The sequence below is a fragment of the Falco naumanni genome, chromosome 7, assembly GCF_017639655.2.
Source record: "Falco naumanni isolate bFalNau1 chromosome 7, bFalNau1.pat, whole genome shotgun sequence".
NCBI classification, from domain to species: Eukaryota; Metazoa; Chordata; class Aves; order Falconiformes; family Falconidae; genus Falco; species Falco naumanni.
The window spans coordinates 49825793-49853649 of record NC_054060.1 but is presented as its reverse complement, the minus strand read 5'-3'; the positions used below and the strand labels follow the sequence as shown (position 1 = coordinate 49853649).

Sequence of the window (27857 nt, the reverse complement as noted above, 5' to 3'; positions counted from 1 at the left end):
ATCTGAATTAATGTGAGACAAGGTCAGTTTTAGTTGTCTGTTAAGCAACAAAAAGCTGTAATAGCTGTGCCTGTAGAACATGAGCACTGAGTTTCTACAGTGTGCTGTAGAAAATGTGATACCAAGGTAGTGGGATAGTCCTTTTCTCTTAAGATTTATTACATGATTCCCACATACAATCCACACATCAACTATGTTTCAGAGCATGTGATTCTTACTTAGGTCCTTGGAGCCAGGGATTACACAAATAAACCATCTTTGCTCGCCACGCTAAGAATAGAGATGAGAGATTCTTAACAGAATTCCATCTGTCTACCAGACACATCCTATGGACCCAAAAAGTATGTATTTGACAGACTGTAAGATTTTTAATCTTACACAAACCAGACATTGGACTACATTGAGATTTTATGACACTGCAATCTACTGCTACCACCACAACAAAAAAAAAGTCTCATTTCAGAACAGGGTCTTGTCACAGGGTATATATTTTATTGCCACTTCTTATGCTCCTGATCATATAAAAGTAATTTGTGAAATGTCCGTTTTGTTATTAATATTTCAGTAGTGTTTCTCACAAGTGAATTTTGTGCCCTGCCCCTGATTTTCTAACAGCTTTGCAAGACAAACATGTAGTGGCAAATGACATTCTGTATTCTCTTAACAGTGTATTTAACTTGCGCAGATGAGAGCTGTTACTCTCTTTTTCCTATTATATCATCAGTCATTGAGGAACAGGAATTAAGGAAGAGGAAACCTATCACCTTTTAGAAATAAATGAATGAATGAATAAATAAATAAATCGTAGTTGTAGTTAATATTTTCTTCCAATTCAATTTATTTTCCCATATCCTTTTTCTTGAGGAGCCATAAATAAGTTACTGTAAAATTACCTCAAGTCTTTTGTTCCACTCACAGCAGTCTAGTGAAGTAAGACAGTGTTCTCCTTACTTTACAGATAAAGGCACCTCAGCTCTCTTTCTCTGGCTCATTGCATTCTTCATAAATGTAACTATTCTATCATTTTTAGACTTAGAAAAAATGAAAAAAAATGAGTTTTCCTAGGTCACTCTGGCACATTTGACTGAGATGCAGAAATACAGCTCTGACCCCTCTCACTTACAGACTTTATAGGTATCAGACTACACGATTCCTTCGGCCTCTCCCGTACCAAGGACGTTGCTTCCATTCTTTGCTTTAAAGCTGACCTCTGACTACAGCTGGAAATCCCAGCAACATTGATCATTCACTGTCCTTTCACTGGTGAAGTATGGAAAAACTGGCAACCTGGGCAGTGGAAAACATAACTCCTTCCTCCCAGAGAGAGAGCATGTTAATAGCCAGCACTCCCGGGACAAAAGCAATAGGCCATGGCTCAGCTACACATGAACACACATACGCACCTAATAGCCTATAAACTGCTCATATATAGCATTATGAAGTGAAAAAGTGTACAAGCACTTACTGTACAGACTCTCACTGAGAAGGGCACCACAGCACCTTTGCAATAACCATTAATTCATAAAGGCATCCGGTCTAGTCTTGTAGAAATATATGTAAATCTTGAAATAAAAAGCAAAGTTAAGCACAAATCCTGGAGTTCATTATCAAAGTCTCTGCTCATTTTTCCCACTATTATAAAAGTCAATAATTTAATGAATTAAAAATATTTTTTCCATTCACAGTGGTAATAGGCAAACATTTCCATTTGTGATCCATTTGGACATACCTGTCTTCTTATCACAAAACCCCCTATTAAAGAGATTATTATACAGTTTACTGTATACTGTATTAATGTATAACTGTATTATATAACATGTATTATACAGTGTGTTGTATATGTATAATACAGTAAAAGTATGTATTACAGATTGTTATACATTCACTATTTGATACAGCTCTGTAGCGATGCAAGTGCAGCTTCAGATCTTGCCACCTAAAGGTTGGGCTGTATAAAATTCCAGCATCACAAACTATAGGTTGTGCCTTCACAGTTTTTAAGTCAAAAAACTTTGAATATATATATTTTGCTTCAGGAGCTCTGACAGTTTTTCATTTCTAGAATGTAAGTTCTGAGCTCAGATGATTTCAGTGTCCAGGTTTTCCAAATCAGAGCTGAGGTCAGCACCACCAGCCACGTTCTCATCGGAGAGAGGAAGAAAGCCAAGGTCCCGTAGGTTCGCTGCAGGAAATAGCAGGAATAGACCTGCCAGGCCAGGAGGAGTGCCATTGCCAGGTGGACAAGCACAGCCACGAGGCGTGGGATGTGATGGACATGAGAACGGAAGCTGTAACCCTGGCATCGCATCAACAGGCACCAGCACAGGTAGGCCATTAATGGCAGGTTGAAAAACAACAGCTGAAAAGAAGAGCAGAGAAAAGTAAGATGACGAGCAAAACAAGTGTTCTTGGTAACATGCATGAGGGCACAGAAAGGTAAGGGCATATAAAACTGCCCCATCGTAAGGGCCAAGTACAATTCCCAGACCTGGGATCTCAGGATGCAGTTCCAAGACTCTGCAGCTGACAGACGTGTGGCTGCCTGTGCCTCAGTCCCTGGCCAAATGTTCCTGTCCACTCCCTTGCAGGGGGAGGCACTGGCACACATTTGACCTTTCTTGGAGCTAGTTCAGGGAGCTAGAGTTTGGCAAAATACTAGCACAGGAAAAAGGGAAGGTCCTTACGTCAGTGTAGCTCTCTGACCCAGCCCACTGTGATGTGAGACAAGTGTTAGCACTGGCATAAGGGCCAGACCGCAAAGCAGGCAATACTAGCACAGTCTGGCTTAAATGCCAAGGAACAACACCCTCTCTTTCAGACTAAGAGCAGCTGGGAAAACCAGAGGGCAGGCAGGTCAGACTGCTGGGAAACCTGGACTTGTGTGTACTGGGAGTGATGCCCGCTGAGCTGAATGGCTATTCAGCCTGCAAAGGCTGCCCTGGCCTTTCAGTTCCTTTTGCTTAAATCACTGCAACCCGCACCTGAACTGAGGACAAAAAAATAAAATAAAATAAAAAAATGGTGTGGTAAATCTGTAGAGATGGCCTCTACTCCAGACATCCAGGGAGACCAAAGCAACATCGAATAGAGGAAAAGAGAAGTTTGAGAAAATACTGTACAACCTCCTTCCCTTCTGCACTTCACATTTGCAGAAAGGTAAGAAAGCTGTTTGTGGTCAGGCATGGCCACTAATCTCTATCCTTCCGAGACTCCTTTCTTTATAAAACTATATATAAAAAAACCCCTCTTTTCTTGAAAAAACATATACAAAGATCAGACACACCACTACCCCCCCAGAAAAGAGCAGTTTGCCAGCCTTAATTTTTATAAATATGTACCTGTAAAATCCCAACCACAAATGTCAGACTGCCCTGGAAGAAGGAACCACCAACAAACAGCCCAAAGGAAAAACAGGCCCCCACCTGGCCATCTATCAGTTCACCTACAAACCACGGTCCTGCAAGAGAGGAAACCAAACATACAACGCTATCAGAGAAGACAATGTAGACGTGGCCCTTTTTCACACGGCCTTTCGTATTCCTGAGCACAAAGTGGTTAACTGAGGCACGTGACTTCTCTACTGCTTGTCTATAGCAGTGAGGCTCATGTTTTCATCCTCAACAAACAGCAATCTGATGAACCTTCCTGATGTGAAAGTATTACGGTACACCAATGAGCTGTGGCATGCAATGAAAATACTTCCATGTTGGTTTAATCTCTCTGGCCGTTTTGATGATCACAACTAAATTTTTCCTTATGGGAGGAAGTGAAAAGGCAGATTCTTCCAAATGCTGTCCTTTTCCCTGAGTTACAGTAAAAGATATGAAAGACATGGTCGTAAACAATTCCGGCTTGGCTCAGCTTAGATGCCAAAATGGGCAGGCTGCGCTATGTTATGCATGCTACCCTGACTGCCAAGAAAGGAGCTATTTTTGTAATTTATATTATCAGAGGAGAAATAAACTGATATTGTTAGCACCAGAGCTAAGCTTAGTGACATGTCATATGAAAAGTCCATTCCATATACTCATTTTACACCACAGTACAACCAGATCTTACCCAAAGAATAAGTGAAAGCCAAATTAATCACTTTTCTTTCAGAGCAATTTATTAAATTAAGTTTTTAATTCATTCTAGGGCTTTTAAGTTAGGCTCTTACAAACTAATCTTTAGTCCTTTTGGATGTTAGCTTTCCAAGTTCCACATTTATTTTGTAACTTAAGTAGATTTTCCCCATTCTCCAAGATGCTAGAAGTCTCATTTTTCATCAGGCTTTGATGTGTAATAGAAAAATACGAATTTATATCCGCCAGTACACTAGGTTACTTACCTAGAATGGTGTATAAATTCAAAAACATAATTGAGTAATAGAAGGTATTTGTTTTACTGAAGACATGAAGGGAATACGAGGTCAGAGTAAGTAATCCTGGCTTTTCTAAACAGAGACAACATTTAAGAAAAATACCCTTAATTCAGGTTGCAACACACAAACACACACACATATATATATATATAAAATATTGGTCTTTCTGAAACAAATGTGCACATTATTTACGCATTCTATTAAATAAGAAACATAAAATTAGTATTTGGCATGCCCACAGAACAAACACAAAAGAATGCATTTCTGGTGCTACTGTGATACCTGAAAGTAAGGAAACAATAAATATAAACAATCGATGTTAAAACCATCAGAAGCTGCCATTCTAAATGAGTACACTTACTGTATGTAAGTGAAACTGAATGACCATTCTACACCCAGAAAATTAAGTTAGCTAGAGTGAAAAACATGGAGAATGTTCATATTAAATGAAAAGTAAGAGATTCAAAAAAGTAACTGTGCCAACCCAAAAAGGCTGGTCAGCAATGACTAGATTAACTGGATTTTTGTTGATTAAATCTACTTAGTGAGATCTGATAGCAAATCAGATAAAACGAAGGCTAGGCGTTAAAATGGCAGTGTTCGGAGATCAAGAGAGCCTTCCTATAAAAGTTAGCTTGTAGAGTTTCACCTGTTACATGGCTGCAGTTCTCACAAAGCATTAACTCCCAGAGGGCAAGCTTGACCAATGGAAATCAACAGCTCTAATAATTTGTTCACTAATCTGTAAAACATTTGTCATGGTCTACAGGGACCTAGCTGATCACAGAGTGCTAGCTCTTCATTTTTAGCTGCTGAGTACCATAAAGGCACCTGAAAATCTGTTCACCTATTCTTTTTCTATGAGGGCAGTTGCTGTAGTTACCTCAGGATGCTATGTGAGCAGTATTAAGCAAAGGACATACACCGACATGAACAGGAAGGGAGGTGGCTTCCAGAAAAATCTCATTAGTAAGCTGTGGTTCAAGCAATTGTTTAAAGGATAAATACCACAAGCTTAACAATATTAAGTTTAATCTACCAGATTTATCACAAACAAAATACCAAGTTATGATAGAACTGGTCTTTGAGAAAGACCCAAGCCTGTTCATGCTTTTTGTAAAGATCAACAAACATTATTTTTATAGAAGGAAATTGTTTCTCCACTCAGGTGACTGAATTCTGTGCCAGCTCTACTGAAACAAGCACACATACAGAACTAATGCAAAATAAAACATTCCTTTCCCTATGCGTTGCATTCTTCAGTGCGACAATTAAAATTAAACCTTTAGACGTCAATTAATTGAACTTTTGTTTAAACACAAGATACCTGATCCAGTTTTTAGGTTTTAATTTACTTTATTTGATATACAGAAGATTTTCTGGGTCCCCTTAAAAGCAAACCAGTAGTTTCTGAGAACCCAATCAAAGCCCACAGTACTAGATGCAGAACGCGCATGGTGATTAACAGTGCTATTACTTACGTATTGTTAGCATACAGATAAACAGTGAAAAAAAGTTTAGGGAAATCAGAACGTCTAAAAACCACAGACAAACACCGGTACATACCTTTAAGCGCTGGCTTTTGGAGGTATCTGAAAATAACGAGCAAGGTGATCTGAATCAGCACAATCAGTCCAAAGAGCACACGAGCCTGAAAAGACAGTTGTCACTCTAAGCCAGCCCTGGAGCAGTAGCTGCCTTTGAGCCTTATGGACATTGAAAGAACGATACAAAGATTGCTAACTGAAACACACATTCAGAGCTTGATGGTGCCATTGAACTGAAGAACAAAACGAAACTTAGGAGTTTCTAAGTTATTGAACCTGCATCTTATGGACTTGAATTCAGTTGGATGGCTCAAAGTGATAGACCTGAATCTTTAGAAAAATGGATTGTAAACCACATCCATTGAAAAAGTGTAAATACACTTCCTATATAAAACATTTTTGCAGTGTGTACTAAATAGAAATGCAGTTCAAGACATTGGGGAGACTATCAGTTACTGATTAACAAAAGTAATATAATTTTGAGCCAATTATGATACTATCTACAGTCACGTGGACTTTTCCACCTTGCTCTGTAAGCGCACCTAATCTATTATGGCATGCCTTCTTTGCATGTACTGAGCTGTAACAGTTCCGCGTATGACCTGGAACTCACTGAGGTCAATGGGAATTTTGCCTTCCTCTTTGCTAGAGCTAGCTACAATGTCAGCAGCTGATTTGAGACTTTTTCCAGCATTTTTGCCAGTACATGTATTGCAATAGGCCACAGTGAAGTCTTCTTTGATTTAATGTTTCCTTTTTCTACTATGTCCATAGCTGCTTTTCCATTTCTTGCTTGCACAAACTTTATGTATACCAATGCCCAGAAATGGACAGCTGTGACTAAATTGACTAAGTCAAATGTTTGCATGAACCACTGCTGCACATTCACATTTGAAACGCGCAACTTAAGAAAGGAAACTTGAAATATTTGTGAAATTCCAATGGAGTCATATCTGGAAACAGCAAAGTGCATTCAATTAAGCCAGGAATTAGGAAAATGCCTCGTGCAGTCTCTGGGGAAACCAACACGGAATGACAGCTGTTTTGCTGAAAGTACTTACTAGAACATAGTAGTCAATGAGAAGAATAACAGATGGCCAAAAGTCAAATCTACGAGAGAGATTTTCTTCCAAAGCAAATATATGGCTCCGTGTGCTAATTCTTCCTGAAGCATCCTAGATTGACAGAAAATAAGAGAGCAATTAGATACCAGTAGCACACAAAATACCTAGTTAAAGTTGTTAATCATCACTGCAGCTTTTCTGGAAAGATCCGATTGGCACATGCATGTCTGGCATACTGCCATGTTAAATACTTTACCTACAAAGGAATACTTACTGCCAATTTTGTAGTTTCAAGTAAATTAAGATTATGATTTTATAATCACCAAAGTGCTGTGTATAATGAGATCCTGTCAGAGATTCAGCAGTTTGTAGAAGACAGTGACTACTGCCCCCCCCCTTGTTTTCTGAAAGCTCAGCTCTAGATAATAGCCCATCTTAGAATACTTTGAAGCTTTGTCATGCTTCTTTTCTGACATATTTGCTAGTAACTGATATTGCTAATCAGTAACAGTGCCACATTTATTCATCAATTCGGTATTTCTGCATGTGTAACACTGACATCTGTGGTGGGTTGACCCTGGCTGGACACCAGGTGCCCACCACAGCCATTCTGTCACTGCCCTCCTCAGCTGGACAGGGGAGAGAAAGAACAAAAAGCTTGTGGGTCGAGATAGGGAGAGGGAGATCACTACCAATTACTGGCACAGGCAAAACAGACTCAACTTGGGGAAATTAGTTCAATTTATTACCAATCAGATCAGAGCAGGATATTGTGAAATAAAACCAAATCTTAAAAACACTCTCCTCCCACCCCTCCCTTCTTCCCAGGCTTAACTTCATTCCTGATTTCCTCTACCACCTCTCCTGCAGTGGCTCAGGGGGACAGGGAGTGAGGCGTTTGGTCAGGTCATTGCACATTGTCTCTGCTGCTCCTTCCTCCTCAGGGGAGGACTCCTCACACTCTTCCCTGCTCCAGCACGGTGTCCCTCCCACGGGAGACAGTTCTTGATGAACTTCTCCAGCATGAGTCCTTCCCATGGGCTACAGTTCTTCACAAACTGCTCCAGCGTGGGTCCCTCCCACGGGGTGCAGTCCCTTCAGGAACCGACTGCTCCAGCGTGGGTCCCCCACTGGGTCACAAGCCCTGCCAGCCCACCTGCCCCAGCGCGGGCTCCTCTCTGCACGAGGCACAGGGCCTGCCAGGAGTCTGCTCCATCACAGGCTTCCCACAGGTCACAGCCTCCTTCGGGCATCCACCGGCTCTGGTGGGGTCCTCCACGGGCTGCAGGTGGATATCGGCTCCACCATTACCCTCCGTGGGCTCAGGGGGACAGCCTGCCTCACCATGGTCTTCACCACAGGCTGCAGGGGAATCTGCTCCAGTGCTTGGAGCACCTCCTGCCCTCCTTCAGCACCGACCCTGGTGTCTGCAGAGTTGTTTCCCTCACATATTTGCACTGCTCTCAGCTGGCTGCTGTTGCACAGCTTCCTCCGCTCACCCCCACCCCCTTCTTAAATATGCTATCACAGAGGTGCTATCACAGAGGTGTTGCCACCGTTCCTGATGGGCCTGGCCTTGGCCAGTGGCTGGTCTGTCTTGGAGCCAGCTGGCACTGGCTCCGGTGGACACAGGGAAAACTTCTGGCAGCTCCTCACAGAAGCCACCCCTGTAGCCCCTCTGCTAACTAAAACCTTGCCACACAAACCCGATACAACATCTTATCTTCCAGTACAAAATCAATGGTGTATTTATGGTAAAGGATTCAGTATGTTCAGTGTGATAACAGCTGAGACAATATTTGGGCAATCCCAGAAACAATGCACAGCAAGTGAGTGTTCGTATTTTCTCCAGGTACCTAACTCCAGTTAACACTTCACCCTCCTTATTTTCCCAGAACTATTCAGTTACTAGATGTAATAGTTATTTATGAATGGAGGGGAAAGAAAATTATTTTTTAAAAAATCCCATTCAGCTACCTGATAACAAGCATAATTTGCAAGCAAACTACTGCTAGGCAGGCCTGTATAACCCTCTTCAAAGGTTACTCAGCTTTGTGCATATGTTTTCATCATCATTAAAAAACCAAAAAAATAAATGCAGCTTTCCCAAGTAAAGCATCACAGAAAACAGTAACAAGCTAGGAGGTCGAACACTGGCAGTACAAAAAGGCCATTAGAAAAAAAAAGCAGTATCGCTTTTGTCCTGTGAAAAATAATGCCTAGCTGGGTTCCATCAAGCAGGACAAAGCTTCCCATTTTCCCAACTATCCCATTACTATTGTGTAAATGTGCAGAATGTTAGAACAGTCTGATCAAGTTCTTCCAAGACCACTTGAAGATACAAAAATAAAATATAGTACAAGAACAGAAGCGTTCACTGGAAAACATTTTTTGCACCCAGGAATCTAATACCAGTTAAGTCTGATGTTCTGGGAAACAGAAACCATATTCACTGTAAGAAATCATGAAAAGAACTTCAAATAGATAATCAAAGACAGTATTCCAATCTTCCAGATCCAGTTCCTTTGCCTTCTGGACTAACATGATGTTATTTCCTATTTTCCTTGATCAAACCCGATCTTTTCTTTCCCAAGACAACCTTAAAAGTTAATTGTTGTCTGTTACTGAATTTATTTTTGACCAATTACTTGCTCTTCTGTCATGTCTTACTATATTTCTCATGAAAATAAGAATCCTTTATTTTATCCAGATGCTTTACGAATGCTTTAGTGCTCAGCAGCGTTTTTTCATTTAATAAATCCTTTGGGTTTTTTAATCAGATAAATATGAAAGGAAGTCTGTTATCACATATTTTGTCCCTAGTTATGTGATGCAGAAGGGTGATGGAGCAGACATGACCACACAGAAATCCAATACAAAGAATGCCAGCAGGTACCTTACCTGGACAGTCACATCTATGTGATGGAACCCTTCACTGTAGTTTTGTGGGCTCCACTTCAGTACATAGAGAGGGCCAGACACTGGATGCGCGTTCCCCAAGTGAACTCCGTCTATATTGACTTTGACAGAGATAATGACAGAAGGAGAGAAGGCCAGAATTCTAAGGAGTGAATAAAAAGTAAAATAAACAGATTTGTTACAGGACTTGCAGATTTGTCTTTACTTCCTGAAGAAAAGTCCCTAAAGATTATGCTACCTTGTACTTCAGAGTTCAAAAGAGTTAGAAATTAAAATGGTGAAATATGTAGGCTAACGGTCACATGGTAGCTCTTTCCTACAGTTAAAGAGAGAAGTTCAGTATGGTATTGTGCAAAAGATTAGGATAGAAAACCGGGCTGTGGAACAGCTGCAAAAGTGGCAGAGATCCTCAGGTCCTGGCAGAAATAATCTTAGAACTCTTGCTGTCAAAACATTTACTAACACAAGTGGGATGCATCCTCCTGCACACAGACAGACACATAATCAAATACTTGTAGATACCTCAATTAAAAATTGCCAGCCTCTCTCTCTAAAGTCCTTTGTTACTTTTTTTGTTTGTTTGGTTGGTTCCTGCTTTTTACTTTTGCTAGTCAAAACATAACCTCTCAGTCTTTATAACTGAATTTATGAGAAACTGAGTGGAACGCAAGACTGGTATTACAGATCTGAGATACCAACAAATTCAGTACCACTTGGCAGTGCTTATCTTCAGAGAAACAGCCATACTAATGTAGACTCAATATATTGCACATAAAACTTCTTTTATTTCTGGTAATACAAAAGGCATTCCAGAGCATGTTTCAGTCTAAGGAAGGAGTCCACCACTAAGCTATGTCCCTAAGTGCCACATCTACATGTCTTTCAAATACCTCCAGGGACAGTGACTCAACCACTTCCCTGGGCAGCCTGTTCCAACGCTTGACCACCCTTTCCTTTCAGTGAAGAAGTTTTCCTATATCCAACCTAACCCTGCTCTGGCGCAACTGGAGGCTGTTTCTCTCATCCTACCACCTGTTACCCAGGAAAAGAGACTGACCCTCACCTCGCTACAACCTCCTTTCAGGTAGTTGTAAAAAGCAATAATGTCTCCCCTGAGCCTCCTTTCCTCCAGGCTAAACAACCCCAGTTCCCTCAGCTGCTCCTCACAAGACTTGTGCTCCAGACCCTTCACCAGCTCCGTTGCCCTTCTCTGGACACGCTCCAGCACCTCAATGTCCCTCTTGCAGTGAGGGGCCCAAAACTCAACACAGTGTTTGAGGTGCAGCCCCACCAGTGCCCAGTACAGGGGGACAATCACTCCCTAGTCCTGCTGGCCACGCTGTTTCTGATACAGGCCAGGATGCTGTTGGCCTCCCTTATTTATGGAGGAGTTTTACAGAACAATATGGTTGGATTCAATAATCTTAAAGGTCTTTTCCAACCTAAATGATTCACTGCTTCTACATTGAATGATTTGACCAGTTCATATATTTAATATAATCATCAGAAAGGTTCAGATAAAGTTCAGATAAGGTTCTAAATAGGAAACTGGAAAGTAGGTAGACTTAGTAGGACACTGCTTCCTAACTGAAAGTATGATGAACCTCTTTTAATTGTAATTCTGTGTATGCAATATGCAATATGTATTTCATGCCTATTGGTCTAACAGCAAATTTAAGACACTGGAAAGGGCACAGAAATTTGAAATACAAATAAAAAAAGAAAAGGTAGAAAAGGAAGGATGGAAAGATCTAAAACCAATATGAAAATTGGCAGAGGCTTCAGATGCTTTAATATATAAGGGATGTAAAACTGGAAAGACAAGAGGCTTAGGAGTCTGAAGCCAACAGAGAAAACACTTAGAAAAACACATACAAAATCCTGAAATCATCGGTGTCAAATGTGAACATGTGAAATAAATAACAGAGATTATGTGTTAATCTAACTCTACCAGCTTTGGGTACATAAAAAGGTTTAATTGACTTTAGGGGGAAATAACTGCATAACTAAACATGAATTGCTACTATATGATCTCCTTTTATCACAGATATGATACAAAGTGAGTTCTCAAGAACAAACTTCCAGAGAAAAGGGGATTCTGAGAACAGTAGACACATATTTAAAAAAAAATAATACATTTTGGGTATATACATTTTGGGTATATACATATAAATATAGATGTACATCACAACCAAGACAGACCCCCAACTATTAAGATGTAGTTAAATATTGTGAAATCAAAAGATTACAGGGTACCTGACATGAGTGGAATGAAGAATTTTGACTAGTGGTTCATGAGCAGAACTGCTGTAAAGGAAGGATTTGGGATTGGTGATGAGAACTACAGGCCATTCTTCAAAGTTAAGATCTGCGAAGCTAAAGAGATCATGATCAAACGCAAGGATCCGGTACCTATAATGAAAGGGAAAAAAAAATTGTTAATACAAATTACTGCATGCACAGCTGAGTCCCATGCTTCCCAAGTTCCTAAACAGAACTTGTTTATTTTCCATTTATTCTCTTCTGTAGTTGATCCCATATTAAACAACTTGCTGTATTTCTGTACAGCTGGTTACCTCTAATCAGCTTCATTTTATTATAAATCACTGAAGCACTACTCAAAATTCTGAACGTCAAGTTCTATTGAATTTTGCACATGAATCAGTTAGATGAACATTATGTTAAAGTTTTCAAATATAATGTACATTACTACAGTGTCTGAGTAGGTACTCTAGTTATGGACAAAGACCCCAGTGTGCTCTCTTCCTGCATGCATACAAGTATCTTAGGATCACTGCAGAATAAAGGCTAATACACTACTATACATTCCATATAGCATCGGACACGTTTTGATATGCTGCTAACATAACATTTCTCAGGTAGACTATTTCCGTCTCTAAAATTCTGATTTTTATCAGATGCTGAATTTTATTACAATATATTTGTCTATTTTGAATACTAAATGCATACTCAATATTTAGATATCCTCTTTTTAATTTTTAAACACCAAGAATGGATAAAAAAATTACTTAATTTATTAGCACACTGTTGGTATAGGGAAAAAAAAATCCCAAACTTAAGAGAAATTTCTCAAAAGCACTAATAGTAATAACCAGTCAGGCAGATCTAATGCTTCTTTCAAATTCTCCAAACAGCATAAAAGGGAATCACAGTATAACCAGGTAGGCTCCATATAGTAATTTGCTCACACAGGTTTTACTTACCTCCTGTTATCCATCCAGTCTCCCAATTCAAGTTCCAGAGTGCCGCCACGGTGTTGACTGTGCAAGGCTGGCATCAGCCCACCCAGTGTATGGAGATGTCCACATAAATAGGCTGTGGCAGAACTAATAAAAGAACACAAGAATTGTGATTGTTTGGGCGGGAAGGAAATACCACTGCAGAAAACCTGAAAAGTGACAGGCAAGCATGTGAAGAGAGGCAAGAAATGTACTTCAGACTGAAAACATACAGGGAAAAAAGAAGTATCTTACCTCATTAATGTTCGTATGCCTGGGGCTGAGGAGATGATTGTTGAGGTGGGAAAATGGCCAAACCAGATAGTGTGATTGCTGTGCAGACTTTCTGTTGCCATCAAAGATAGCTCTTTCATTTGATTCTGAAATAGGCAGATGTTTGAAAGACAACCAAACAAAATTCTTTAACATTCAGCATATTTAGAAAGAATAGCAAAAGGAAAGCAGGAAGAAATTAATCAAGAATGTAATTCATCAATTAATCTTTTTTTTTTTCCTTCAGAGAATAGTCTCAGTTGCTTCAGGGACCTAAAATCCAATGTTGCAAAAATAAAGTGAAAACAAGACACTCAACATCTTCCTTGCAACTGAACACAGGCAAAGTGCAATGTAAAGAAAGATTTTAGTGAACAATCTATCTATCCTTTCTGCTGCGTATTTATATAGTCAAAGACAACACACTTGAGTTGATTTTACAAACATCTTTACCTTACAGTTATCATCCCTACTATCTCTTTTGAGTTGCTAGATGGCCTTTTATAGGCATGACAGACCACAGAAACTGTGTACCGTATGCTTCAGTCATTTAACTGGACTAACTCTGGTGCTGAATCTTGAAAATATTGCTCAACCATTGCTGTTAAAAGTTAAGCAAAAGTAACACTTACACACAGCAGGTAAAATTTCTCTCCTTTACTTGTTTGACTTCCAATATTAAATCAACCACTTACTGTCCAGAGAGACCCCCAATACCAATAAGATCTCAAAGTCTAACAGAAGAGGCAAAAAACTAAAACCAGAAAAGAACACAAATCCTCTCTTTCACCATTTTGCAGATCATATTTTAGGGTAACCCTGAGAACCACCATCACATTCTTTCCAAACTACCTGAAAAGAAACACTGATGGGCATGAATAAAGGAAACAGAAATAAAGGTATATTAAAAAAGAATGGATTCAGTATTTGCTTTTATGAATTTGGGCTTTAAGAATATGTTTACCTAAGCTACACAATCAAATCACTGATACAAATCTAATTTATTTTTGAAATTCCTGGCAGAGGTTTAATTCTTAGAAGTTACAGGTATCTACCTTGACTTCCAGTTTTGTGCAAAAATCTGCTCTCTGGACTCCTGCAGCTGGGTAATTAACAACCAAATGCTTGACTTACTGCAGCCAAGGACAGGAGTTCTAGACTCAACTGCATTTCTTAGCTCCTTGAGTTTGTCTGCAAATCTACTGCACCCACTACAGATTACAGTAAATTATGAAAACAGTGCTTGGCACTTCTGCATCACCTTCCATTTAAGTATCACCAAGCGCTTTACAAACAATTAAATGTCAAGCCTCCTTTAGACAAGATTAGAGGGAGACCACTGTACTTTTAATCACAGGCAAAATATGACATCTTTTTACCAGAACACAGTAACTTTCTGCCAACGCTTCAGAAGAGTATCTCAAGAACAGCATATCAACAAACTACAGAGAAAAAATCACAAAGAATCAAAATGTTATCTATATGCCATGTTATCTGATATGCGATATAAACATTGCTATTAGTATTATACTTTCAAAGCAATACTATGTCATTTTTATGGTCTCAGAAGATCAGAACTCACTTTGAGGTGATGACATTTCTTTATAGCATTACCTTTCACATTATTCCATTGATAAGTGCAATACTCATCTGTAATATTAATAAAAAAATAATGAAAAAAAGCATCTAACAAAGCAAAAAGGAGTGAAATCAGAAAGTTTTTGTTTGGGTTTTTGTTTGTTTTTTTAAAAATAGCTTTACAGCATATAAGGAAATTACCACTCAATTCTAGCTAAATGTTAAGAAACTACTGACAATGTCCTTAAAATGTCTAATTTGATGTTTTTGTATGAGATTACTTCTTAAGAGAGAGAACACAGGTACTCTATATGTTGACTCATTCATTTTTCTAAATAAATGCCCCACACGCGTAACTTTAAAACATAGTCTCTCTTAGATAAACACAAATCTTTCAGACAAGCCTTCTTTATAAAGAACAAACAAACAAAACCCCAAAACAAACCACTGTAGAAGTAAAATAGCCAGAAAAATGGAATGCCAAGACTTAGAAAATACCATGTTTAAAATCCCGAAGAAATTATAGGGTCTCTTAGGGCCTGGGCTGAGTGTGGCATCCACACAGATGAATGAATAGTTCCCAAAAGAGGTGGTGTGGATGTAATGGAAAGAGCCATCTTTTCGCCAGGAAGAGTATTTCCTGCCAAAATAAATGGCAATATTGCTGTTAGGAAAGCTTGCAGCAATGACAAAAGCAACCTGCATAGTATAAATACAAGATTTCTTGCATTAAATCTAGCTCCATCTGGTTACTGCAGTGAAGTCTCTTCTTAGTAATCTATGACATTGAAAAGTCTACACTTGAAAGAAGATGCATGACATGGGTCATGTATTAAGACAAGAAGCAGGTTATCACACAGACATTTAAAAAAAACATGTTAGCACAAGTACATTTTCCCTGGTACTTTTTACATGGTACTTATTTTATGGATAAAGGATAGGCCAGCAGCATAAATGATGCAAAACAAAGGCAAGATGACAGCAGAGCAGGATCTTAAACACCCTTAATTAAAGGAGATCTGCAAAGGAAAAAAAAAAAAAGCCTTGTGTTTATTGTTGGTGTCTGAAAGAATCTGTCAAAAAGGATTTCTCCTTGCTTACCTAGAAATATCAAAGACCTCAAGTCTTGTCTCCACCATTCTGTTAGAGATCGCTTAAATTACTTTTACGTAGAATGATCTGCTGTTGGCTACTGAAATATGATTTTGAACCAAAGAAATATTGAACCTTTTCCAAAAGTTCCAAACCAGAGATGCTATACTACACCAAATCTTATAAATAATGAAGACGGCAGCATTTCCTCTTGCTTATTACTCTTTTGTGTTTCTTGACATAGCAAATCTTACCAGTTCTCCTGTCACCTGTGGAATGTCATCAGAATTCTTCATTCAAAGAGTAAAAGGAGAGAGCAAAAAGGGTTGCTGCTCTTTTGCATGTTACCTGATGTTAATTGATTCTTGAATCTTCATCTTAAAATACTCTAAAGAGAGAACTGTAAACAGGGAAGGACTTAAAAGACATGTCAACTAGTTCCACCTTTTTCCCCCCCCTGGTTTTATGCTAATATTGGCTATGATAAATATATGTAATAATGAATATACACATTGCTTTCTCTCCTTCCACTGACAACAGGTATTTTCAGTTTTTCTAACTTCTAAAACTGAAGTGCTTTTGATAATTTATGCTAGATGGGAATTCCACATATCCTCCACTGGCAAAGACAGGCAACGTTCCAACTAATGGTACCTAACACATTGCTCAGTTAAGAATTAAATTCTATAACTAAAATTACTGTGAGTAAATTTGAGATTAACTAAAACTTACTTGGTTTAATTGGGGGGGATTTTTTTGTTTTCTTTTGGGTTATGTTTTTGTGTGCGTGTGTGTGCGCACACACATTTGGTTTTGTTGGTTTTGGGGTTTTCATTGTTTGGGATTTTTTTTTTTTAACTCCCTGCATGATATGTGGAAGCTAAAACATCCCTGAGTTCAGATAATGAGTATAGTTTGTAAACAGCCACCCAGAAAGCAGTTCTTATCACTATTACTCTACCAATCAGATTAAACAATAAAAACACCAAAAAGGCTGACCTGAACAGAATAAAAGCCAATATATCAAAAAACAAGTTTCAGATATAAATCAATACTGCCAATGTCATAAAGACACTTTCACAATGCTTTTTTTTTTTGAAGTTAATGTTACCTTTATGAACATCATGAACTTCAATAAGAAAACCGGAAGCTCAGTATCAAAATGCTCAGACTTCTGCCTTTAGTCCCACTTAGAGTATGTGTAACAGTTGAATTATCCTCTGCTCATACTGTGGACATAAAATAGGAACCCACGTTTTTCTGTAAAAATGTTATTGTATTTCAATACAACTGCTGCCTTCTTTAATTTTAATACATAATTAACACCAGATGTGGTGTTGAGTAACTGTTTTTCCTAGCCTCTGTTTGTAACTGCAAGCTTGCAGTGCTCCAACGTGTATGGCAAAAAATGAATTATTTGTTCAGGAATCACATAAAGGCAATCAGATACTGCCTTACTGTTGCTCAGACAACAACAAAAAAATTACATCGTCCTTTTGACTGTTTAACTTCACAGGGGCAGGTGGGGGACACAAAAAGGCTTCCACAAGACTCCATTTCACTCCACCATCTCCTCTCTCTTCCTAGAGTGTGGCACATTTACTAAAATTTTTCTTGATCTTTATATTTTATCAATACATTAGATTATTAACATTGTCCCTGTAAAGATAGTTCTGCCTTTAATGATGCTTAATAGTTTTTGAGGACTCTTAGTGCCTTTCTTCAGTCTTAGATAGAAATTATGATACATCTCATTAAAGTTTCTTTATTTTGCTGTGATAACAGACTACAATGAAGCAAAAACCATTATGAGAACACATTTGTTTAGCAAGACACTGTTAATTAATAAGTAATGACTTTTTCACCTGACTCAGAATTCCACTCAGAAATTCTTAGGTTGGCTAAATTGCTTTGAAATTTCATCTTAATCCTTTCTAATCCCTTTTGCTGTCAGCGCGTCTTCAGTGTGAACTACAGGCAGGTGACTGATACATCTTTCCAAACAGTAGAGCTCATCCAGGCCAAACAACAATTCAGGGATGATCTGGCAAATTCACTGGTGCTACACCTTCCCATGTGTATCACTAGGACCTCTGACAGCAGCCTTAAACTAGGGCGGAAGACTGATACTAGATTGTTATGAAGCCACAACTGTGGAAAAGATACAGGGACATGCACTGCACTAGCACATCCATAAACTGTGTTAGCACCATACATTCATCCCTTCGTGGTAAACCCACATGTGGATTCCATGTTCTTCTGCAAATGCAGCTGCTGTAGAATCCTGTCCCATAGAATTTATGGGAAAACGTATCTGCTCCTGCTGGGCCACGGAACTGGAGTAAATTGTACTATCAGATGTTTAATCTGTGTTCTTATTGCAAAGTAGATGGCTACAGAGCCTGAATTAAAGTAGAATTTAAATTTCCAGGTCCTCCTCCAGTTCCAAAGAGTCAAAGCTGAAAGCACCACCAAAATTATGAATGAAGATTTTGTGTTCAGGTATGAAGGACAGGAGAAACCGAGAAGTTAAACACGAGTTACAACTGAGCCTATCTTTACAATATACAGGCAAAAGAGCCAGCTGAAGAGAGGAAAGTTTCCTCTCCTATCTTCACATTTAAATCTCAAGTGTGTTCCTCAAGAATATTTGTCCACCCATCACCATCATCTGCCTTCAATACTTGCAGTTTTCTAAAATGACTCCGACGTGAAGAATTGGCTCAGATAAGATTTAGACCCACATGACATGAAAACCCCTTTTGGGCGTGCAGAAAAAAACATTTAAAAATAGTGAAGTTTTTTTCTTGCTTTGTTTTTCTTTTCTCATCTATTTTGAGGCATAAACGCGTTCCTTTGAGAACACTGGTTTTACAGAAATATATCACACAACTGTTCTGAGGACACTGAACACATAATACATAGAACATCTCCTAGACATAGGCAGATTTAAAATATATTCAATTACAAAACATGGAGGTATAAGAGATATGAAGTCTGCACAACAAATTCTCTATTTTCTCAATCTATTCTGCTCTACTAACTGGCAATGGAAAAGCTAGAGGAAGTAACAAATATGATCCTTGACTATAGAAAAGTCAGTGAAAAGGCATATATGATATATGTGATAACTGAAAACAGAATATCGTTTAGTGAGTTTTATCTTGAATATAACAAGATCTGTATGGTAAATAAAAGTACCTGTAATAATTCCAAACGCTATCCAGGTGTGGAATATTGAAGGAATCTGTAAGAGAGAGAAGGAAATGAAGAAACTTTCAGACCAAAACGATCATTGACCTCTGCATTTTATTTCCTAATGTTGAGATAAAGCAGTCTCAGCTGGCACTGAAGAGCTATTTTTCTAAATATATAATTGACAAGCAGACTGTGAAACTGTGCAGAGAAGAAATTACATATATATATATAATATATATTATCATATATACTTGATGCAGTTGACCTAGAAGTGGGAGTAGTTTTTTCATTTACGTTTCCGTTCAAAGATAACAGTTGTGGGAACGTAAACTGTCATTTAGTGGCTAAAAATTAACCATGTGTCTCCACTTTGGCTATAAAGCTTTTCAGAAGCTTTTTGGATTGGGCGCATTTTCCGTAACTAAGACCTAACTCATTGAAGGAAAATAAAGTAGTAATAGCATCACAGAATAGCATGTATAAAACAGACAGCAACCTGGGGACATTTGTACTGTGACTGGGGTCCACCTCTCCATTAAAGCTGGTAACAGAAGCCTGATCATGAAATGGGAGTAAAATGTCATATATGGGCTGTATAGGACAAAGCATGCACTTTTTTCTTCCCCAGTGCTAGGCTTCCTAGTTTTGCCCTTCCTCTAACAGCTGGGTTATATAGCCTACAATGTTGTTAGCTTGTGTTTGAATATTTATAATATAGTGGCATCTACAATGTGCACAAACTTCCATGAGTTCCTTCTGTTCAAAAGAAACCAAATTTCCTTTGATTGCTGAACCTGTGATACTTCTTAACTTAAATCTGTGGGGAGAGGTCTATGAAAATTAAATTCACACCATTTATTCAGTAGGGTAAGGTTACAGTTTGCCCTTCCATTAAAAGATACAGTATATAAACTAATGACCTGGAAACTAACATCCAAAGCTATGTTCTATCACTTGCCAGGCAAAAGCAATAAATGAAGAGTCTTGTTTCCCTGGTATTAAAACTCCAGTCGGTGTCTGTAAACAAAGCGTGCCCTCAGTAGAGCAGACACGTGGATGGCAGGCCCCTCTTCAGACTTATAACGACTATTAACATGCTAGTAATTACTAACACTTTACCTCTATGCTCTAACTTGCCTAAATCAGCTCTGTAATCACAGAAAGGAAAGAGATGTTTCATTTCCTTCTTACCATGATTCCCTTTGATGTCTATCCACTTGGTTTTTTCCATGACCCTTGATCTCTTCAGGATTGAGTGGTAAGTTTTCCATTCTACTTCTACCTGCTCAGATCCCAGTTTATCTCTTGTCTTAGCATCTGTCAGGTCACCTAAAAGAGTACAAAGGTAAGCTATAACTAGAGCCTACACAGCTTACACAAATACTGTCAGTAGGCAAGCATGCAATCCAAGCCTGCTAGCCTAAGCGGCTGCAAGTCTCCCGTGCGCAATCTGGACGTTCCTGTTGTCTGGTCCAATTGGTTCCTATAAGGGCAAAGGCCTTCTAATGCAGACATGGCAGCCTGTTCAAACATCAACAGCTGGACTTGATGACCTTAAAGGTCTTTTCCAACCTAAATGACTCTGTGCCTCTATGATATATCAGCCATGTCACTGCAGTGCTTTCACTGATTCCATGTCAAAGTAAATTGTTACACATTCGTTATACCTGAAGATTCATAGGAGCTTGTTTAACTTCACACCTTCTGTACCCCCTCAAGCTCCAATTAATGTTCAAACCATTCCCATTTCTGTTCACATAGTAAGGCCTCCCTGCACTGCTAGTTAAAATATGCTATTTCTGAACTCTTAAAAAGCAAGCAGCAGATTAGTAACTCTCTATAGAAACAAAAGTACAGGTCTATCATTAAGATGCTAAAGCCTTGCATATATCAATGGCTCAAAGTCTTTCTGATTTGCTTGCCAAAACTTAATCCATTTCAATAGCAATAGCAAGCTACCAAATGAAGAGGCAAGGCTTATTTCACCTGTCTTGGTATGCTATGTTCAAATGGAAATCAGCAATGAAATCTTACGTTAGCTCACAGGTGAATTTCAGACAAATGAGCAGGGATTGTTCTGAAAGAGAAACTGTCTCCTAATGACTAATCAGAGACATTGCTTACTTCTGTAATTTCAAATACACATGACGTAGAATCACTACCAGGAGGACAAGAAGGAAGATAGTTGCTAGCAGGGATTAAGGTTTAGCAACAAAGACTGGGAAAACAATAGCTATATTGCATAATTACATCTGTTACATATATACACACGAAACTCACTATCAGACATAAGACACTGAACAAAAACTAATTCTCTTGAGAAGTTATTCTCCTCTGCTTCTAGGAGTCTATCTTTAGCTGCAATCTCATTTCCATTGCTTAAAATACCATAAGGCTTTAAAGCTCTCTCTTGAGATCCTAGAATTTTGCTTATTTGCTCTTCCTTTGACAACATTCAACAGGAAATTCACACTTTTGAATTGCTTACCTGTTGCCAGAACAAGTGCGGGCTGAATTATATCAATTGTTTCAGAACAGAATTTTTCAAAGTCTGGAGCTCGTTTGGGATCCCGAAATCTGCTGATATGGATATCTGACACCTGCAAAAAAGAAAAATGAAATGCTGTTCTAAGCAGAGGGTTATTGCTCCACAGGTTATTCTGCAAAGCCAACTACGTAAGAATGCAACATAAGAGCAGTTATAGTGATTCATATCAGTAAAAGGGATACAGGGAGAAACAGAGGAGGATGACTAGGGGAGAACAAAAACAGAGTAAGCATATGATATTGCACCTGTAACCCATAAAATCACATTTACATCAAGAAAATGTCCTTAAATCTAAGGGTATACAATAAAACGGGGAAATACGTAGCTATCTACAGTAAGTTTTGATGGCTCTAAGGGCCTGTTGACTTTCAAATTCTGTGAACTTCTGGTGCAACACAGTGATCTTGCTGCAAGAGAGAACACTTAAGTAGTTCTGCAAAGCAAGAATAGGTTAAAGTTACCTAAGACTTGAAGCATACTGATAACTGAATTTGTACCTGGTGTGACATTTCCAGTAGCTGGGTGGAAGGACTTCTAACATTCTATCCGTGCATTATAATGGAGCTAATGAGTGTGTTTAGACCCCATTCCATATGTCTCCATGAAGGCAATGATTGTCCAAGAAATGATACCATTTGTACAGAACTGTAAAAGATGCTGTTCATTTCTGAACCAAACACTCAAAGCCCCCTGTCAGAAGTCTCATACAGGGTGGGATGGGGGTGATAATAAAAATAAGATTTTAAATTATCTTTTTTAAGTATTGTGGTTCTTCAGGTTTCTCCAAAATTAATCTTGGGTGAATGCTTTCAATTCCACTTTCCACACTTCCCATTCCATTTCAGTCAGTCAATTAATAAATCATTCTCCTCAGTTTAGACAAATAGTATTTGATACTCAAAAAACAGTGAGCACATGGTCACGACTACCTGATGATATCACTAACTGAGAAAGAAAAACATAAACTTTTGCATTCAATTTAATAAACCTGGCTTTTAATTTTTAAAAAATTCAGATAAAATACCTTAGAGACAAAATGCCTTAGCTTCTACTTACTCAGTCATTTGAGTATGTAGCAAACATTGATTGAATTCCATTTTTTAATTCTGCTTATGAAAATCCCCCATTTGCTTATATGGAACTTTTGCTGAGATCAGAATCGGATGCTAAGAGGAAAACACTTTTAAACATAAACGTAACTTCATTTTTATTTACACGTTCAAGGTAGCATGAATCAAAGAGCACAGTAGAACTACCTTGATACATCAAACCCAATTTAATAATTGACAAAGATACAACATCTTATTTTGCTTCTCCTCAGCCCCTGGATTTGCAATTCATCTATTTCAGCAATCAAACAGAGAAAATAAAAACTTCTGTTGTTGCAGTCTCCAGATTCTTGAGCAAAAAGTCTTAAAAGAAACTTTACTCCTGTTCTGCTGATAACTATGGAGCATGTACATTTCCAGCCTTTTAGCAGACAGTGGTTGGGAAGCCTGATTTTCTACAAAGTTCTTCCCACTTGTTTTCCCCCTACGTGATACAAGTTTAAGGTTTGCAAAATTGTAAATGTACAAAGATCAAAATTTAGTTCAGTTTAAGAAGATACTGTCCTGTGGATGGGAGGATAAACAACGCAGAAAAAGGCTGGGGGCAGAACCAGTCGTCTTGAGCTCTAGCCAGTGACCTAGATTAGACCTATGGAGTCACCAGGGAGCCTGAAGCCTGTTTCCCACAACATCATCATACACAACACCAAATTTAGTGCTTGGTTAATTTCCAAGTTAGGTCAATGATAAAGCAGCTGTTAAAGGGCACGTCTGAAAGAGAACATAACCACTTGAAAATAAAGCCAATTCTCAAATTAGCTGTGCTATGACCCATCCTTGCGAGAGCTCCACTTGAAGTAACACAGAGAGAATATGGCAAGAGAAGTATGGAGTGGAACATGCTGCTTTTCAGCAATAGCTCTGCAGCTGCTAAATGCTACTGTAGTCGACTTTCAAAACATCAACTCAAGATAGGGGGTTTTATCTACGTTAATGCAAGCGTATCTTTAATCTTGACATGTGTTCTGCATTAAAGATAAGCCTTAAGTAATTTAAGGAAAAATTACCGCAAAAACTGACAATACATAGCAAATGGAAGAGAACGAAAGGACTAGTAATACAGCAGCAAACATGTAAACAGCTTGCGGTTAGTTACACACTAAGTGCTTCAGAAATACTTGGCGGTGTGGCAGTGGAAGAGTCAGAAGAGAGGCCACAGCAGCACCCAGATGTGACAGTTTACTTTCGAGGCTATGCCAGGTTAATTAGGATTTTATGTTCAACCTGGAAACAAAGTTGTGCACATCGAAGCTAACATACATCACTCTCTCTCACCCTGGCCCAGCACTTCTATTGCTAAAAATCTGTGTAACTATTTTCTCAGACACACAATTCTGAGTTCTGGAAGGGGAAAAGGACAGGCAGGGCCCACACGTCTCACTGGGACGTCGGATAATACCGTGTCGGGTACTGGTGCAACATATAGGATAGTGTAGTAATTAGGCGAGTTTTAATTACCTGCTTCTACCACCACCACCACCTTATCTTCTGGACAGTCTGGCAAACCTGTAGCTTCGGCTTGACCGCCAGCCTCCGGGCCAGCAACGGGGGACGCCGGCCGGGAGGTGCCGCAGCACCGCGGCCGGGACCCTCCCCGGCCTCGCACAACGACCGCCGCCGCTACCGAGACCCGCAACGCGGGGGGCGGCCGCACCCCAGCGCGGCGCCTCCCGCCGGCCCCACTCACCTGCACTACCCACAGCAGGTTGGCGGCCTCCGCACCAGGGGCAGGCCGAGCGGCCCGGCGGCGGCGCTGGCCCACGGGCGGCTGCGCTCCCGAGGGCGCGTACGAATCCAGCAGCAGCGCCACGGCGGCCGCCGCCAGCAGCCCCAGGGCCAGCTTCAGCATCCTGCTCCGCGTTACCACCATGCGCGGCCCCGGCCGGCCCCCGCGCCTCCGCCGGGCAGCGCCGCCGGCTTCAGCACTTCCGCGTGGCGGCCCACCTCCGCGGCTGGCCGGGCCGCCTGCGGCGAGTCTGCGGTTGGCTCGGAGGGCCGATGCCGGCGGGGGAGGAGTGCGGTATTTTGGCGGTTTTATGTGGTTTCATTTTGGCGGGCCCGCCTGACGCGGCCCGGCCCCGCGGCCCTAGGCCGCCCGCGGCCTGCGCTCTGAGGCGCCGGCTGCCCCCCTAGCTGCAGGGCGCTGGAAGCGCCTCGGCGGGAGCGGGACAGGCCGAAACGTTGGCTGAAGTGCGCGGCCTGCCTTAGTCTGTAAGCCCTTGTCGTTATCCGGGGGGAACAATGTACCGTGAGGGGGCCTCGGGCCGTCTTCAGTCAGGAATGGTCGGGTCAAAAACCAGACACAGAGAGATCAGTGTCCCATCTTGCTTTCTTCCAAGGACAGCATGTACTTGGAAAAAACCCTTTTTGTCTCCTGGCAGTATTTATAAATCTGGCTGCTCAAAAATCTTGGCAATTGACTTTTTTGTTTTACTCCTGACTTCCTTAAAAAGTCTTTTTGTGGTCTTTTGAACATCTTTTTTTTTATATACATAATGTTAACCTTACTATAACAACAGTACATAATCGTACAGTTTGATAATTGGTAACTTACTCTGTGCTATCAACTCTTGTTTCCTAACTGCTGCCCACATTTACTGTTGAGGTTTTTTTCTTACCAGCTTAAGCACGAGTTTAGCTGAAAAAGCTTCTGGTGCTTCACAACACTTTGCTTTGATATTTAATGCAGTATTCTCAAACAACTTTTCAGAAGTTTCTAATTAAATATTGCTTAATATTAATTATCTTTTCTTATATAATTTGTCATAGGACAAAGATTTAATTTTTAGCATTGATCAAAACCCACACGCTTCAGATCAGTTACACTTTATTAATATATTACACCCTTTTTCAGATGGTCTTGATAATTTAGCTGCACTTTTGTGGGGCTTAAAGTATGCTTGCTGTCTTTTTTTCAGCCGCTTTCCATCTTGCTTGTCTGCTTCCTACTTCCTCCAGAAAAACACGCCAAACAACTGCTCTTAAACCAACATTTAGCAATCGATATTCCTGGTAATCTTGGGGAGTAATCTTGAAAATTAGGGTTTGCACTTCTTCCTGGAGCTCTACTGTTTTCTTTTAGCTCTAGCAAGACTGCCAAGCTTCAGCATTTTGTCTCTATTAAAATTTATCTGAACTCCTTTTTTGTTGTTCTTATTTCCTCTATTACTTTAGTATCCATGGAGATTGTGGTGGTTTGTGCCATTTCTGCCTGGATAGTGGAGCCAACTTTTGTTTCAGAGATTTGCTGCCCCTTCTTTTGCTGTCTCCCAGCATATGTGGGTTCCAAATCTTTCTTTTTTGTATTATTTTTGTTGCCTAAGTCTATACTCTTGTTCAACTAAAGCAGCTGGTTTACATTAGCATAACTTCTTCTAAAAGTCCCACAGTAAAGTGAAACCATACTAGTAGTTCAGCTGAAAGATGTGGCCACGTGAGAGACTTGTCTCCCAGCACAGAGGACCACAGGCAGCCCTCCTGCTGCTTGAGCGTGTTTGTTGCTGTCTTGGAATTACAGCATTGCCTCTCTTGCTTGACTACATTGGAAGCTGGATTATACAATTGCTACTGTCGATGCTAAAACATGAGGAGGACTCCAGCAATGGCAGTCTAAACTTGGCTGCTGTGCAGATAGCACTGCTGGTTAGTGGTCAGCCATGCTATCGAAGAGGATTGCGTACGAATCTGCAACATGTAAAGACAAAACTAGATTAAGCTTTGAATTGATTGCTCAGTGGCTCAATGGCAAAATTAACTTTGTTGGTTTTGTCTCGTGTCTAAACCCATTTCAGTAACAGTATCTACACAGTAATTTTAAGTGACAGATTTCAGTAAGCCTGCAGTGACCTCTTAAAATGATGTGGGAGCTACTACAGAAAAGCTACAGTCAGAGGTTCTGAAGACTTAAGAGAAGACCTTTGAGAGTACCTGTGACCAGGTACAGTGAGAAAAATCTACTGAATATACCTGAAAATGTCATATGCAAACTTCATCCGATTGATACTGATAACTAAAGAACATGGAAAAGTTGCTTGGAGGCTTGAAGCAGTAAGACTGCAATGGCAGGAGGCAGTCTTTTTCCAAACAGAGATACTAGACATTTGATAGGTGGTTAGTATGTATGCCTGCAAGGTCCAAAGCTATGGCTATTTGCCTATTCCCCCAGCCCTAAAAAGGTACAAACACAGGGAATTGTGCAGCTGGACTGGTTTGCAATAATCTGGAAAGTTTGCAGCAGTGCTTAGGCCAGGTCTGTCACGTATCAACCAAGTTCCTAAACGACCTCATCTTCTGCTGGAGTAGCAAATGCAGAGTACTTGGAACAGTTATATGCTGTAGCAAGGAGGCATGGAGGAAAAATGTTGACCTTGGAGACAATCATATACCTAAAGCTACTGTCGCCTCCTATGCTTGTTTGAAGTTCGTTAAATTTTGCCTTCACTTAATCCAAATGAGACATATGCCATGTCTGCTGAAGGAGTATCAATCTGCATTAGCATATATGAAAATTACTTCAGGTATCACCTTGTTATTAAGGCAGTGCCCTATGTGAACACCCACACTGTGCAGTTTAAGTGCCCGCAGAGGAACTTCATCCGCGTAACTTCACAGGCAGAATCAACCCAAGTTTCGCTCACCGACCATCCTGACAGACCCTGGGGCGGCGCCTCGCTTCAGCCTCCCGTGGGAGGCCGGAGACGCGGCTGGACGGGCCCGGGCCTCCCCAACCCCTCACGGCGCTCCTCAGCAGGCCTGGCCGGGTCACGACGACCACACCCGCCGCGCCTCCCGCGCTCGGTCATCGGCCCCCTCCGCCCGGCCGCCCCGGTGCGCACGTCCCGCCCGCCGCCGCCTCTGCCCTCAGCCCGCGCCGAACCCGGCCCACGGAGCATGCGCGCGGGCGGCCCAGGCGGCCGCGGGGGGTGGG

At 40.3% G+C, this 27857-nt stretch overlaps 1 protein-coding gene across 8 annotated transcripts; it reads right to left on the bottom strand.

The window, feature by feature from the left end:
* Positions 1–478: 478 nt before the first annotated feature.
* On the bottom strand, positions 479–27778 carry TMEM62 (transmembrane protein 62). Of its 8 annotated transcripts, XM_040602201.1 has the most exons (16): positions 27568–27778; positions 24618–26614; positions 21762–21873; positions 20465–20602; positions 19277–19322; positions 15482–15623; positions 14785–14847; positions 13388–13512; positions 13118–13240; positions 12150–12305; positions 9876–10035; positions 6972–7085; positions 5930–6014; positions 4331–4435; positions 3339–3457; positions 479–2359 (listed from the first exon to the last, which is right to left on the bottom strand). In XM_040602201.1, exons 2-16 carry the CDS (start codon positions 24798–24800, stop codon positions 2033–2035), a joined length of 1998 nt encoding a protein of 665 aa, XP_040458135.1. In that variant the 5' UTR covers positions 24801–26614; positions 27568–27778; the 3' UTR covers positions 479–2032. The 8 variants fall into 8 exon arrangements, with proteins under 8 accessions (XP_040458135.1, XP_040458138.1, XP_040458136.1 ...); XM_040602204.1 differs by lacking the exon at positions 24618–26614; XM_040602202.1 differs by lacking the exon at positions 14785–14847 and having other exon boundaries at positions 27568–27776.
* Between the last annotated feature and the right edge of the window lie 79 nt (positions 27779–27857).